The sequence below is a fragment of the Gymnoscopelus braueri genome (assembly GCF_963280865.1).
Source record: "Gymnoscopelus braueri genome assembly, contig: SCAFFOLD_119, whole genome shotgun sequence".
NCBI lineage: Eukaryota > Metazoa > Chordata > Actinopteri > Myctophiformes > Myctophidae > Gymnoscopelus > Gymnoscopelus braueri.
Window position 1 is genome coordinate 86,786 of NW_027660523.1, and position 15,715 is coordinate 102,500.

The window sequence follows — 15,715 nt, forward strand, 5'->3', positions numbered from 1 at the left end:
CACACACACACACACACGCGTAATTTGTAGGCGACACGTACAAATTAAACATTCGTGTTTTACATTTGGAAGCCGGCACGTGCCAAGGCGAGAAGATGAGCAGTTTGTAGGTTTATATTTGGAACGGATGACTAATGATTTACTTGTAGTTCAAGTCAGTGATCCGCCCTGGGCCATTCAACGTTTCATTTATGTGATTTTAGGCTGCTTTGATGATGTACTAGTCATTAGACTGTATAGACTGAAGCCGCTTAGGAGAAGTGATGAAGTCTGGAAAGTCTTTGATAAAATGTGTCTTCTGAATCATCTGGGTGCTCAGGACTTCATTTGTGCTGGAGCTTGACTCCAGAACCTGCCTGCTGCGCTCCGGGAAATCTAGTAGGTGTTCTGTCACCTCATGTCGCCCATGTGAGGGCCACGTAGCAACCTGAACTCTAGATGTGAGGGCCACTGCTATTTTTGGCTAATGTTAGCCTTAGAATATGGATGCTGGGGTTCAAGTGGTTTATTGAATACATCTATTCATAGTGTCATCTCACCTTCAGCTGTAGAGACTCTTGTACTTGTTGACGTTGAACTTGGTGGGTCGGCGTATGTAGCTTCATGCTGGTCTGATGTTACAACTATTGTGTCAGAAAGGAAAACAGACATAAGAAACCTGCTGTTACCTCCCAGTAGTTATCCTGACATTACATTGATATTATTTGAGTTTTAGCCATTTACAGTAGCAGGAAAGATAACCAGGCACTCAAATGAGTAAAAAGTCTGAGATAAACTATAATAACGTTTGGATGCTCAGGGCTTCATTTGTGCCGGAGCTCAACTTCAGAACCTGCATGCTGCTCTCTGGGAAATCTAGAAGGTGTTCTCTCACCCGAACGCTAGATGTGAGGGCCACGTAGTGACCCGAACTCTAGATGTGAGGGCCACGTAGTGACCAGGACTCAGCATTAATAACACCTGCTATTTGTTATGTTTCTCACACGCACACGCACACGCACACACACACACACACACACACACACACACACACACACACACACACACACACACACACACACACCTCTTACCTTTCAGTTTGGAGGCTTTGTCTTGTCTTGCCTCTCCTGTCAAAGCTGAGATGTGAGACAGTGATTGGGTCAGAGTGGAGACACATCTCCATGCGTGGCTCAAAAATGCACATAAGGTAAACTTCAAACCCAGAGTGAATGCCAACAGAACAATATTGCAGGGGATTTTGGCAAAATAATAAATCGGGCCGCAACCCACACATTTTGCTGTGTTGCTCATTCCACGAATGCTCGATCCTTACAAGCTGTACCTCGTTGTAAATGTATATTATATAAGGGAAGAACTAATTCACCGTGAAAATATTTTCTAACTGGGACTCGCATAAGAGAAGATTTGTGCATTTTTCAAAATGTTTCAAGATTTATCAAAATGTTTAGAAAATAGCTGATCTACAAGCTTAAAACGGGCAGTAATTGGATGAGTTGTGATCTTGTAGATCGGCTATCCCAAATAAGGTATAACATTGGGTTAAAGTGGTTAAACTGTTCTTTGTTTTGCTGTGGACTCACTGGTACTACCTCAAGGACCCATGGGGGTCCCCAGACCACACTTTGAGAACCTCTAATCTAGATGTAATTTATTTATGTAATTCAAATTGTAATTCAATTATGCAATTGTAGAATTTAAGAAAACTGAAGAAAAGGTTACTTTGCGCAAACATATCAGCACTCAAATATGTCTAAGAATGTTAGTGTGAGTAGATTCTGTTCTTACCTAAGAACAAATCACAGTTAAGAAAACATTGGTGAATGTAAGAATCTTCATGAAAAATGTGTAAGTGGATCCTAAAAATACATTTCTTCTTAAGAATGTTTGGTGAATGAGGCTACTTGTTGTGATTTGACACTTTAATAAAATTGAAATGAATTGAAAATTCAATGTTATAATGATACATAGATGGATGGATGGATCCATCCATACTAGTCTTACTAGTTATCTTCTGTTTCCAGTATAAATACAGTATGAGTTCTAGTCTTACTAGTTATCTTCTGTTTCCAGTATAAATACAGTATGAGTTCTAGTCTTACTAGTTATCTTCTGTTTGCAGTACAAATGCAATACTGCTGCCACCAAGATGCTGATGATAACTGGAATAACAATCACTTTCCTTCCTCTGCCTCCTGTTGATCCTCCATCTGTAGGAATGTCACTCTCTGAAAGATATAATAATAATAATAATTGTTCAGCTCTTTGAACTCTGCTAAACAGTGCCCCCTATGGGTGTCTTTCATGTTATACTTACCCCAGTATTCTTTCTCTCATTTCACTTCCTGGTTGAGCTACAACAAGCTATGTGCAGCTCTCATTTCTAGTTGAAAAGTCTGGTCAAATACATGTCTGTAAGTACTGTTCTTGTGTTTTATTATCTTAGTAATGAAGACGCATGATTGCCAGCACCTTTTTCAGAGCCCAACTGTGTTTCACTCTATGACAAAATAGTTATGTTTGTTGCTAATCAGCACCAGTCATGTAGCCTAGCCTGTTAGCTTTCACCATGTGTCATGTTAGCTTGTAGGCTATTCTGCTCTGAGCTAATGTTAATGTCTAGAGGCAGCAATGCTGTATATTTCTCTTCACTCATGTGATTTATTTGTACAGATTGGGAGTGATTTGCTTATTAATATTTTTTGAATAGTTTCAGTTCATGCCAATTCAGTGTTATTAATGTATTCCTTAAAGACGGATTTATACATATTCAAATTCGCAGCATTTCTTGTGCACCTTAATTTCCTGTTTTAAGCTTTACTATAGCTAAGCATTTCATGTGGTTTACAGTATGTACATGCTACTTTCATATAATTGCAACTGTGTGAATGTTAAGCTGCTTAAGTTAATTTAAAAACATTGTTAAAAAGTTACAATATTTACAATAGAAAACCTCATTCAGTACACATGGTAACACATTATGTCCATGTGTATTTCATGTCATTGCAGTTCTACAAGTAAAATATACATTAAAAGAAGGAAAGGAAAAGAGAATCAAAACCCAAAACAAAAACGTTGCCTTCAAACTAAAATCAGTCTCCTCCTGGTCCTTTTTTATATCATCTGATGTTAGCCGTCTGCCTAGCTCTGCAAGGGTGGCTATACGCTTAGCGAGGGCAGAACAATAATAATAACTCTAAACAAAATGTCTTTGATTTTTTTAAGTGTGCCTGCAGCTCGCTAAGTCTGTGCAACCTTGTGTTTGAGAGGTACGGTAAAAAAAATATATATATATTGGGGGGTATATTGCAATTTGACTTCCGGTCTGTACCTGTGGATTCCTCGTAACCATAAATGGGGAGGTAGGCAGAGTTTCGGGTCTCTACGACCACGTTCTGGTAAAACTGGAAGTGGTATTTTTTTATGTAGTAGGACCACCCACCAAGTTTGAGACCTATAGCATGCTGCTAACTGGAGTTATGGCTGTTTAAATCCCAGTCAATAAGAAGGTAGAGGGGGCGGGGCTTAAGCAATTACAGCTCGTCCCTATTGGTGGTCTAAGTCCACAAACCAAATTTGGACTTGGTAGCATGCTGCTAACTGGAGTTATGGCTGTTTAAAGCCCAGCCAATAGGAAGATAGAGGGGGGACCCCTGGGGGTCTAAAAAGGAGCATCTAAGAAAAAAAAACTATAAACAATAAACAAAAAGAAACAAAATGTCTTAGACATTTTAAGTGTGCCTGCAGCTCGCTAAGTCTGGACCCAAAATATTCTAACTACCAATCGACTCCAAATGGCCTGAAACGTGCTCCTAACTGGTTCTACAAGGTGTTAATCAGTGATGTAAACATTGATGTAACATATGTTTACAGAGGTTCTACAAGGTGTTAAACAGTGAAGTGAACATTGATTACCTGAGATGGTACAGTGTGTGTCAGCAGTGTGTTTGAAGCGTGGCAGGTGAACTCTACAGGTCAGGTTCGTTGCTCGGGTCACCATCACGTTGCTCTGGACAGAGTAACAGTGTTGAGAACGTTTCTGTGTCACAGAGGATTCAGCAGGGATGTTGTTTTCATCGCTGTCCAGCCAAGACATCTCAGGTTGTGGAAACCAGCACCCAGAATCACAGGTCAACGACAAGCCACCATCTTTTGGTCCATTTGAAGAGATCACTGGCTGAGACACTGACCCTGTAAAAACACATAAACATGATTATCTATATGCCTGTCTATCTATCTATTGTCCATTTATCCACCCATCTATCTATAGACCGATCCATGTGTCTATGGCTCCAGATATGTGTAATTGAAAACTGGGCTATGGAAGAAGGTATTGTAACAGTTCAGGAGCCAAATCTGAGAAGTCTAGTTAAAAAAAACACCTGTTCAATGAAACCTATTTTGTCCTGTTCATGTCTTCCTTGTTCCTTATGTAGCAGCCCGGTACCGAGTGAATGGAATAACGGGGCACTTGAGTTTGTTACCTTTTTACTTTTTAATCCTGTATTTATAGTATAAACCACAAGGCTCATTAACTTGACTTATTTTAAATAAATATCTTAGACCACACTTTAGATCTAAATCAAATTTACTGGAAGGGTTATTTCTTTTTAGAAATGTGTTTTACCCCTTTTAAAACGGTAAAGAAAATGAAAACATACGTAATGAAAAGACTAAATATATATATGCATTTTTAACATAAGTCTTTTACCAAAACCTATTCATTTAGAGATCTATTTATAACAAACTATTTATTAATGGCATACATCTTTAATTTTGTCAACTGTTTTAGAAAAACCTTATGTATTAGAATAGGGCTATTAAAGGGCATGAACTAATCAATGGGCTACACTTATATTCTCATCCATGTTTTAAAAAAGTAATCTTACCAACAAGGAGCTGGATCAAACTGCTGATGTACAGGTGTGGAACAAAACACTTGTAGGTCCCCTCGTCTGAGAGCTTCACCCTGGACAGCTTCAGTGAGATGTTACCATAATACAGCTTATCATGAAACAGGGTCGTCCTGTCTTTGTACAACGGGTTCAGAATGGAACTAATGTCATGTCCATCTTGGAGGAGATGCACGATATTCGGTTTCTTCAGGTCAGGTCTGGACCACTCCACTGTCATCGTGACAGTGCTGACAGGAGGTTCAATGTGACAAGGAAGGATCACATCATCTCCCACTTTGGCCAGAACGGGCTGAGAGGAACCGATCAACTGATGTTGTCCTTAAAAACAAAACACAATGTCTTTAGTGTTGTGATCTTTATGTTTTAGATTGTACAGTATACTGTTAACTTGTCCACATATTAACATACTAGTATGCTTGTATGTTATTTAGACAGATGGTTTAATGTTTACCTGCTACACTACAACTTCATTTACTCGACCTCCTGCCTTGTTGTTGTTTGACTAGACTTCATGTTGTTTTACTCTGATCTTGTAAGTCACTCTGGACAAGAGAGTATGCTAAATGTATGAATTGTAAATTATTCAGAATATTTTATTTCACATAAAGTCATAAACCTCTGCACATGTAAAATACTTCATTATTATCTGTAAAAGGAGCCACAGAACACTAAAAAATATTAAAATAAATGATCTGGTATTTGAAAGATAATAATGTGAAACCTCATCATCATCATCATCATCATCATAAACGTGTTTGATGTTGTAATGCTGTCAAAATTCTTGCGTCAGTTTTCCCTGTGTTGTAATGAACACTTATCTTTATTAACAACAGTTGTTTGAAATATATGTATTGTATTTGTATAACCTTACAAATAAAGTGTGTTATTATATTATTACTTTGTAGAGGAATTTAAAACATAAATGTTATGTAGGACTCCTACTGGTTGACAATGTCAATAAAGTTATTTGGAGCCACAGATGGCAGTTGACACTGCATCAGACACTGATCTAAAGACTCTGTGCTGGACCTCATACTCTGATGATTAACACTCATAATCACACTGCTCTATAATAAGTTATGATTATTAATAATCATAACTCATTATAGAGCAGTGTGATTATGATTATTAACAATCATAATCACACTGCTCTATGATGAGTTATGTGGCCAGTCTTCAAGCTCACACGAGTCACATCACGTTGAATTGGGAGCTTGTAGATCAGCTGTTTTTGATTATTACTATGTATTTATTCTTCAAAATGTGTAATACTTTGAAACATTACATTACATCTTCTCTTATGGGGGTCCCTGGCATGTGCTAATGATTCACTTCTCTTATGGGGGTCCCTGGCATGTGCTAATGATTCACTTCTCTTATGGGGGTCCCTGGCATGTGCTAATGATTCACTTCTCTTATGGGGGTCCCTGGCATGTGCTAATGATTCACTTCTCTTATGGGGGTCCCTAGAATGTGCTAATGATTCACTTCTCTTATGGGGGTCCCTAGCATGTGCTAATGATTCACTTAGCATTAGAGGAACTCAACCATCAACTTCCAGGCTAAATGCCTTACAAAGGTCATTTGCATTCAAACACATTGAAAGCACCTTAAAGGGATACTCCACTTTCAAATAAAATAAACATTTAAAAAATATATTAAAAATAAATGAAAAAAGTAATGGAAAAATCACGGCCCCCTCACGCATTAGAGTGTCCTACTAATGTGTGAGGGGGCCGTGATTTTGCCATAACTTCTTTCATTTTTTTTTTATATTTTGTTTTAATGTTTATTTTATTTGAAAGTGAAATATCCCTTTAATTGCAATTTACAGGACTCTTGGAAGTCATGTTATTCCTATATGCAGATTAAAATTGTGTAAATATTGTGACATGTCTCAAAGAGGTGCCCAGTGTTCCAGATTACTTGGCCCTTCTGGTGCCCACAGTTCTCACGAAAAGGTGCCCACTGTTCCGGAACACTCGGCCCAGAGGTGGCCAGTGTTCCAAGAAATGAAGTTGCCAAGAAATTTTACTTTCTTGGACTCATTTTTCTGTGAACACCAAATCTCTTGTGGTGTTGTGCCACGGATGGAACAAGTTAAAACGGCCCAGTCTTAGTACCCGTACCTCCTGTATTGTTCAGTAAAAAAACATTTTAATCTGATCGGTGGCCATTTTCTTTGAGTTTTTCCATATGCTTTCAACTATGCGCCCTCTCGGTTGGGAGGTGTATTGTATCTGATACATCATTTAAAAAAATAAAATGGCCACCAATCAGATCAAAAAGCTTTTTTATTGAACAATACGGAAGATACGTGTACTTAGACCCAGGCGTTTTTACTTGTTACATCTGTGGCCGTGGGGTCAGCACTTTATATTAGAAATCTGAATGTTTATGTAGATGTATGAGTTGTAAATGTTTAAAAAAAATCGCAAACAGGAACAAGTGGTTCCATGACGCTTGTGACAGACGAGCGTCATGTGAACCATGGCTAATATTGTCGCTGTCTCTCTCCATATTTCAACTTTTTTGTTTCATTGAATGCCTTACAATTCATCATACTACTACAGTGTCTCACAAAAATAGCAAAATGCGACTAAATTAACTACATTGATCCATTGGGACGAACATATATGTTCGTCCCAATGGATCTATGTAGTTATTATTTATATATTTCCCCATTTCCAGCAGTTTAGAACAGACGTTTCTGAATTTTCTGTTTACATTTAGGACAGACGTTCCTGACGGTTTTAGCCCGACAGCAAAGATGTGTAACCTAAAGTAAACTTTGTACCAACCTGTCGCAGATGTGTTGTAACAACAGCTGGTCCATAACATGTAGAGATAAATCACCATCCATGACTTCAGAGTCCACAGAGTGACTTGGAAGTAACGATAAGAGACAGAGTGAGCCGCCATCTTGTCTCGTTGTTCCTCCTGAAGAGTTCAGATTAAACTTTATTTTTACATGAAAACTGAATTTACTTTCAATTTAATCTGTGACCCATTACACTGTGAGCCAGCAGATGTCACTGTAACCTCTAAGACCAGGCTTTCCAACAGCAGCGGAGCATCATTATCAAGTTGACGCTAGGTTCGCAAGCCCTTGTTCCTGCTCCGCCGTTACTTTGATATCTTCCGGAGCTTTGAGCAGCTGGTGGGCAGCACCGCCGTTTCTCAGGAAGTGTAGTTCTTTGACTAGTGCTATTTGTACAAGTGAGGACTGAATAACACTACTCATCATGAAAACATTATGCACGTGCAATATAAAATATGAATATTATTCATATCATCCAGCAATATGAAAACATTAGTGCACCTTGACAAAATTAAAACACCATTACATTATGAACCCCAGCATGGGGGGAACATAAGCCAAAAATAGCCGATCTCTGCGACGTGTTGTGAGCTTGTAGATCGGCTATTTTTGGCAGAGAGATTTGGTGTTGACAGAAAAAAGCGTCCAAGAAATGTAAGTCAGTGTTTACTGAGAATAGAGGGTTTAAGTAGGCTACATAATAATAAAATAATGACTTTTATTTATATAGCATTTTTCAAAATATGAGTTACAAAGTGCTGAACAGCAGTTAATGTTTATGTTTTATTTGACCTTACTTAGCATATACGTTTTTGTTTTTTTTAAGCATAAGGGAATAACAAGAAATTAATTCTGACAAGCAATAAAGAAAACACATTCAAACAAACTAAAAGGAGACCAGAAGAACGTTGGTCTCGTTGCCCACATCAACAAACAAACAAATATACACATACACATACATTTGAATTACATCAATAATTATGAATGACAGATTCATATGGTAGAAGAGTGGAATTTATTACAATAAAGCACAGAGATGTTTCGTTTTTTGTAGCCCACGTTTGTGTGTGAAACTGTAGAATTAGGGGCGCCAGTAAAAATATTGCCTAGGGCGCCAAATTGCCTAGCACCGGCCCTGGCCCCCAGAACCACTGGGTCTGGGGGCGAAGATAAGAAAAATATAGTGGGGCCCTGACAGACCCTAGTCTGCCTTATGAACTAAAAAGACAGGCATAGCCTGTCCCTAATAGTGGAGAGCCCTGACAGACCGAAGTCCGCCTTATGAACTAAAAAGACAGGCATAGCCTGTCCCTAATAGTGGAGAGCCCTGACAGACCGAAGTCCGCCTTATGAACTAAGGCCCAGAAGTCGGCCTATCATACACTAAGGCACAGGGGCATGAACAGATCCCCGTCCATTCTATGCAACCACCCACCTTCAGGTGGAAGCCACACCCAGGACTGCGTGCGCCATAGAAGACGCCGCCACGTCCAGGCTATAGAAAACAGCGAAAGTCGATGGAGACGACCAACTCGCTGCCGTGCAGACGTCCTGAATAGACACACCTCTGAGGAGGGCCCAGGATGTCGACATACCCCTAGTAGAGTGCGCCCTCAGGCACTGGGGTCCCACTACTAGTGTACGCTAGGCGAATAGCCTCCATAACCCACCGGGAAAGCGCCTTTCCCGCTGAACCGGGTCCCAAAGAAACGAACAACTGGCTGGGTCGGTTCTGGCCCGCAGTCCTCCGGACATACAGTCGCAGAGCTCTCACTGGACAGAGACAGTGCAGCCTCTGATCCTCCTCTGAGGCAAACGGAGGCGGGTGAAAAGCCACCAGCTCAGTTGCAGTAACCACCGCTAGGTGGGTCTTGGGGACAAACGCCGGGTTGGGTTTGAAAATGACCATACCGCCGTCCCCGGTGAACCTCATGCACCCCGGACTCACCGAGAGGGCATGAATATCGCTCACCCGTTTCGCTGTTGTCAGCGCAACCAGGAGTACTATTTTGAACGTGAGGAACTTCAGTTCCACCGTTTCCAAGGGTTCAAAGGGAGGACGAGAGAGTGAGTCCAGCACCAGGACCAAGTCCCACAAGGGAAACGAGGACCTTGAGACAGGATGTTCACGCAACGCGCCCTTCATGAACTGGCACACAAGTGGTTGTTTCCCCGCGGTTTTCCCATCGAAACCAACATGGTTGGCTGAGATGGCCGGCAAGTATACTTTGACCGTAGAGAAAGCGTTTCCCAGATCCAACCTATCCTGTAGGAAGGTCAGGATGTCTGCGACCGAAGCCTGGAACGGGACCACAACCGGGGACCGTTCCAAACACCACTCCTCGAACACACCCCTCTTTTTTCCATAGGCGGACCTAGTGGAGTGTGCCCTAGCGGCCTGAATAGTAGCTACCACTCTAGGTGGAAGTCCAGTCGCAGTCAAGTTTTCCCTCTCACAGGCCAAACCCACAGATCTAGGTCTGAGGGTCTGGGATGATGAATCTCGCCCCCCAGCCTGCTGTAGCAGGTCCGCGCGCATTGGGAGGGGCCAAGGTCGCTCGTATAGGAGGGGAGCTAATTCCGACCTCCAAGAGCGCCATGCCGGAGCCACCAGCAGCACCGTCAAGCCCCAGAGCCTGATCCGTTCCAGAGTGGGGTGGATCAACTCCAGCGGAGGGAACGCATAAAGTAGCCCCCCCGGCCACTCGTGTGTCAGGGCGTCCAAGCCCAGCGGAGCCTGGCCTCTCATCGAGAAGAACAGCGAGCATTTCGCGTTCTCCTCCGATGCAAACAGGTCGGGGTGCAGAGACCAATCTGAAAAATGAGTCTTGCCTCTGGACAGAAGATCGGCTCCCCTGTTCAGAAGTCCAGGGACATGAGAGGCGCTGATTGACTCCAGGTGCGTGTCGCACCATAGTATCAACCTCCGCGCCAGGCCGTCCAAGATAGGAGATCGCAGACCTCCTTGATTGTTGATGTAGGCCATGGTCGTGGTAATGTCCGTCTTGACCAGAACGTGACATCCACTGATGTGGGGTCTGAAGTGCTTTAGCGCCAAAAAGACCGCCATCAACTCCAAGTAGTTGATGTGGGCCGCCCTCATACTGCGGTCCCACACACCCCTGGCCATCCGGCCTTCGAAGGTGACGCCCCAACCCGTAAGACTGGCATCGGTGGTGATCATCTTCCTTGAAATGATCCTCCCCATCGGGACACCCTCCGACAGGAAAGAGACTACTTTCCATTGTTGAAGGGACTGCATGCATGCCGTGGACACCGTCACACGGCAAAAACCATGAGTGGCGGGGATCCCGAGGGAGCTCATCCATCTCTGAAAAGGGTGCATGTGTAACCTGCCCAGGCGTATCAGGGAAATGGCCGAGGCCATGAGCCCCGCCGCTCTCATGCAGATTTTGTACTGGACCTTGCGTCCCAGTCGAAACATGGCCAGACATCTCAGAAAGGAATCTATCCTCTCCTGAGACAAACGAGCCCTGAGAGAGACCGCGTCCAGCTCGATACCTATGAAAGTAGCGTGATGGGACGGGGTGAGCACGCACTCCTCGAAATTCAGCGTGAAACCCAGGGAGACAGGATGTTCACGCAACGCGCCCTTCATGAACTGGCACACAAGTGGTTGTTTCCCCGCGGTTTTCCCATCGAAACCAACATGGTTGGCTGAGATGGCCGGCAAGTATACTTTGACCGTAGAGAAAGCGTTTCCCAGATCCAACCTATCCTGTAGGAAGGTCAGGATGTCTGCGACCGAAGCCTGGAACGGGACCACAACCGGGGACCGTTCCAAACACCACTCCTCGAACACACCCCTCTTTTTTCCATAGGCGGACCTAGTGGAGTGTGCCCTAGCGGCCTGAATAGTAGCTACCACTCTAGGTGGAAGTCCAGTCGCAGTCAAGTTTTCCCTCTCACAGGCCAAACCCACAGATCTAGGTCTGAGGGTCTGGGATGATGAATCTCGCCCCCCAGCCTGCTGTAGCAGGTCCGCGCGCATTGGGAGGGGCCAAGGTCGCTCGTATAGGAGGGGAGCTAATTCCGACCTCCAAGAGCGCCATGCCGGAGCCACCAGCAGCACCGTCAAGCCCCAGAGCCTGATCCGTTCCAGAGTGGGGTGGATCAACTCCAGCGGAGGGAACGCATAAAGTAGCCCCCCCGGCCACTCGTGTGTCAGGGCGTCCAAGCCCAGCGGAGCCTGGCCTCTCATCGAGAAGAACAGCGAGCATTTCGCGTTCTCCTCCGATGCAAACAGGTCGGGGTGCAGAGACCAATCTGAAAAATGAGTCTTGCCTCTGGACAGAAGATCGGCTCCCCTGTTCAGAAGTCCAGGGACATGAGAGGCGCTGATTGACTCCAGGTGCGTGTCGCACCATAGTATCAACCTCCGCGCCAGGCCGTCCAAGATAGGAGATCGCAGACCTCCTTGATTGTTGATGTAGGCCATGGTCGTGGTAATGTCCGTCTTGACCAGAACGTGACATCCACTGATGTGGGGTCTGAAGTGCTTTAGCGCCAAAAAGACCGCCATCAACTCCAAGTAGTTGATGTGGGCCGCCCTCATACTGCGGTCCCACACACCCCTGGCCATCCGGCCTTCGAAGGTGACGCCCCAACCCGTAAGACTGGCATCGGTGGTGATCATCTTCCTTGAAATGATCCTCCCCATCGGGACACCCTCCGACAGGAAAGAGACTACTTTCCATTGTTGAAGGGACTGCATGCATGCCGTGGACACCGTCACACGGCAAAAACCATGAGTGGCGGGGATCCCGAGGGAGCTCATCCATCTCTGAAAAGGGTGCATGTGTAACCTGCCCAGGCGTATCAGGGAAATGGCCGAGGCCATGAGCCCCGCCGCTCTCATGCAGATTTTGTACTGGACCTTGCGTCCCAGTCGAAACATGGCCAGACATCTCAGAAAGGAATCTATCCTCTCCTGAGACAAACGAGCCCTGAGAGAGACCGCGTCCAGCTCGATACCTATGAAAGTAGCGTGATGGGACGGGGTGAGCACGCACTCCTCGAAATTCAGCGTGAAACCCAGGGAGGTCAGGTGCGACACCACCAGATTGGTGTGATGACATGCCTCCTGATGCGAGTCCCCACTCAATAACCAATCGTCGATGTAACTCGCGGTGCGAATACCCCTCTGCCTCAGAGGAGCTATCGCTGCCTCAGTGTATTTCACGAACACCCTGGGACTTAAGTACATTCCAAACGGGAGGACCAGGTATTCGTACACATGACCCTCGAACTCGAACCGCTGGAATTTCCTGTGCGGTGGGTAAATAGGGATGTGAAAATATGCGTCCTTGAGATCTATTGAGCTCCACCAGTCGCCCTGACGGACCCGCTTACAGACACGTTGTCGACACGTGTCTGTAAGCGGGGGCCGCCATCTTGGTTAGTGACACGTGTTGTCCAGCGGAGGCAGCCATTTTGGCTGCCCCTGCTGACATTGCGACAATATTTTGGCTTTGTTTTACCTTGTGGCGCCTCCTGGTGGACCAAGGACATTTTTGCCGTGACCCATTTAGCATGTGACGGTTTTGGCCCGCCAAAAAGCCTATGTTCTGTCCGGAGACCACCATGGACCCCCCGAAGGGGGTCCGTCGTGGTCGCCGGCTCATTTTCATTTTAGCTGTACTTTGTTGCAATTTTTTGTTGTTTTTGGGCGGTGAAACCGCCCCTATATGTGAGGTTTGGACAGGGGGTCCCATTGCACCCCCCCAACCCTGCGCTGTGATTGGCCACCAGTGTACCCCCCTAACCCTGCACCGTGATTGGCCAATCCCAGTCTATTCAGGACTGTGATTGGCTAGTGAAACATGACACATGTGCATAGCCCTATAAATAGGACTATGCACTTAAAAAAAACACATTTCTGTTTTTTTTTAAGTTAGGGGTGTACAATGGTTGGTCCACAATATTACTTTTCTTTAAGTGAACTTCCATCACTGTGATGACCACTGTGACCACACCGCCCACTTCACACTGGGTGTAATTTTTTAATACACAAGCATGTTTTGTCATTTAAAAAAAGGTGGAAACAATAACAGCAGGAGACACAGCAGCATGCACATTCAAGTAATGGTGTTTTACTCCGAAATGTGTGTGTGTGTGTGTGTGTGTGTGTCGAAGCTTCTTCCCGGTGCTCGGGGAGCGATCCTCTGCCACCTCGGCCAGCTCCGTCTGGGGGGAGAGGGAACCGGGGGAAAAAACTTCCCTGCTCTCCAGGCAGGGAGTGACAGTGTCATTTACCCCGCTTGGAGTTGCGACCCCTGGGCTTCTTGGGCGGGGGGCGTGGGCGGCCGTCCTCCCTCTGGTCTCGCTGTTCTCTGGCAACGGGTGGAGCGGAGAAAGACTGGGCCTGGCGAGCCGGATCGTCCTGCCGGTTCAGGGGCCTGTCCCTGTCTGGCTGCCGTGCAGGACAGGACTGGGGTTTGGGGGGAGGCGGTCTGGATGGAGCCAGAATGCAGGACAAAGCAGCCTCATCCTGAGCCTTCCGCACCACGTGGCTGTCCTGCAGGTATCCCATGGCGCCCCGGAAAAGATTTCCAGCGGTCACCTTGAGGTTCTGTAGGTTCTTGTTGTCGTCAGCACCTCGAAAAGTGACGTGGTCGAGTCATCGTGCTCTTTCGTGGGTAACGCACAGCCCCAGGCAGCACTCCGTCAGTCCATTCTATGGAATATTTATTGAGCAGGATAATCTCCTGAGTAAGGCGCCGCATCTCGGCCAGCTGCTCGGGTGTGGTGGCGTCTCCCGCCTCGCTCAGGAGCACCTTCAGTGAGCCCTGCAGCAGAGCGGCGGCGCTGAGAGCTCTGGCGCCCGACGTTGACGCCTTGTACACAGCTCTAGTGGCCGCGGAGCCGGCGACGCCCTTCTCGTTGGTGAAGAAAGGCCGTGGAGAAAAGCGCTTTCTGGCCACGAGGCTGGCTGTGGAGAAGGGAGAGGGCCAAGGTGCGGTCCATGGGCGGGAGGATAGCGAGGCTGAGCTCGCCCGCACCCGCACAGTCGATGTCGAACCGTAGTTTTTTAGGATCAGCGTCGGGGGCTGCAGGCGCGTCCTAAGATGCGGAGAGGGCCGCACCAAAACCCTTCGCCAGGGGAAGCTTGTTTTTCTTGGCAACCTTTTCTTCCACTGAGTCGAGTCCCTGCCACTCCGAGGTGTTAGCGGGGGTCTCATTGGTCTCATCGGCCGGCCACTTGAGGCCACATCTGGCGGTGGCTAATTTGTAAAGCGCCAGCATGGAGAGCTCACCTCTTTCAGCCGGTGGAGGCGCGCTGTCGGCCTGGGCTGCAGTCGCCTCCGCAAGTACAATGGCCGTGTGGGGGGTCCCCCTTGGGGTGGGCCAAGGGCCGGGGGGCTGCGGCGCAGGCATCATGGAGGACGACCTCCCCGTCCCCTTCGACTTCGTCGGCGACCAGCTAATCACGTTTGTCGTTGTAATGCCGGTTTGTTTGTTTGGTAGGAGGCGAGGACGTCGTCATCAGCCTCATCGTCGCCGACAGAGACGACGCTCCCCGGCGTGGAAGAGTAGTGGGAGGCTGCACGGTGCTCGGCACGGCTGCTGCGTCCCCCGGGTGGGGTGGGGGGGGGATCCACGAGGGTCTCTGTGCTCTCGTAGTCTCCCCTCGTAGGAGAACGAGAGCGGGGAGCTTGGGAAAGCCTCGACCCGCTCTCTCTGTAGGAAGATCGGAGCCGCTCTGGTGGTTCCAGAGCTCCAGAACCAACTGCTGCCAATGTGCGAGGCCGACGAGAGGTGTCCTCCCATCCGGCAGCTAGGCTAGCAGGCTTACGGTCCGCTAGCTGCTAGCGGGGCAAACAAGAGGTCTACCGTGGCTAAGTTAGCGTCTTGGAAGGCTGTGTTTTCCTCGTCTGGAAAAGCATAGCAGGGATAGGAGGGAGAGAAGGAGGTCGGGGAACTCTCAATGGACCGAGAATCCTACCCGTCGCTTTAGAGT

General features: G+C 46.4%; 1 protein-coding gene across 1 annotated transcript in view; it reads right to left on the bottom strand.

The window, feature by feature from the left end:
• The window catches only part of LOC308081480 (NACHT, LRR and PYD domains-containing protein 3-like), a gene marked incomplete at its 3' end in the record, with an annotated part of 117,742 nt that overhangs the window by 51,517 nt on the left and 50,510 nt on the right, over window positions 1–15,715 (bottom strand). Inside the window, exons 3-8 of the mRNA XM_080457851.1 lie at window positions 7,715–7,853; window positions 4,887–5,231; window positions 3,913–4,188; window positions 2,100–2,225; window positions 1,071–1,115; window positions 540–623 (exon numbers count right to left, since the gene is read on the bottom strand). Of these exons, the coding sequence (XP_080313977.1) occupies window positions 540–623; window positions 1,071–1,115; window positions 2,100–2,225; window positions 3,913–4,188; window positions 4,887–5,231; window positions 7,715–7,835 (997 nt within the window). The 5' untranslated portion in view covers window positions 7,836–7,853. The remainder of the gene's footprint in view (window positions 1–539; window positions 624–1,070; window positions 1,116–2,099; window positions 2,226–3,912; window positions 4,189–4,886; window positions 5,232–7,714; window positions 7,854–15,715) is intronic.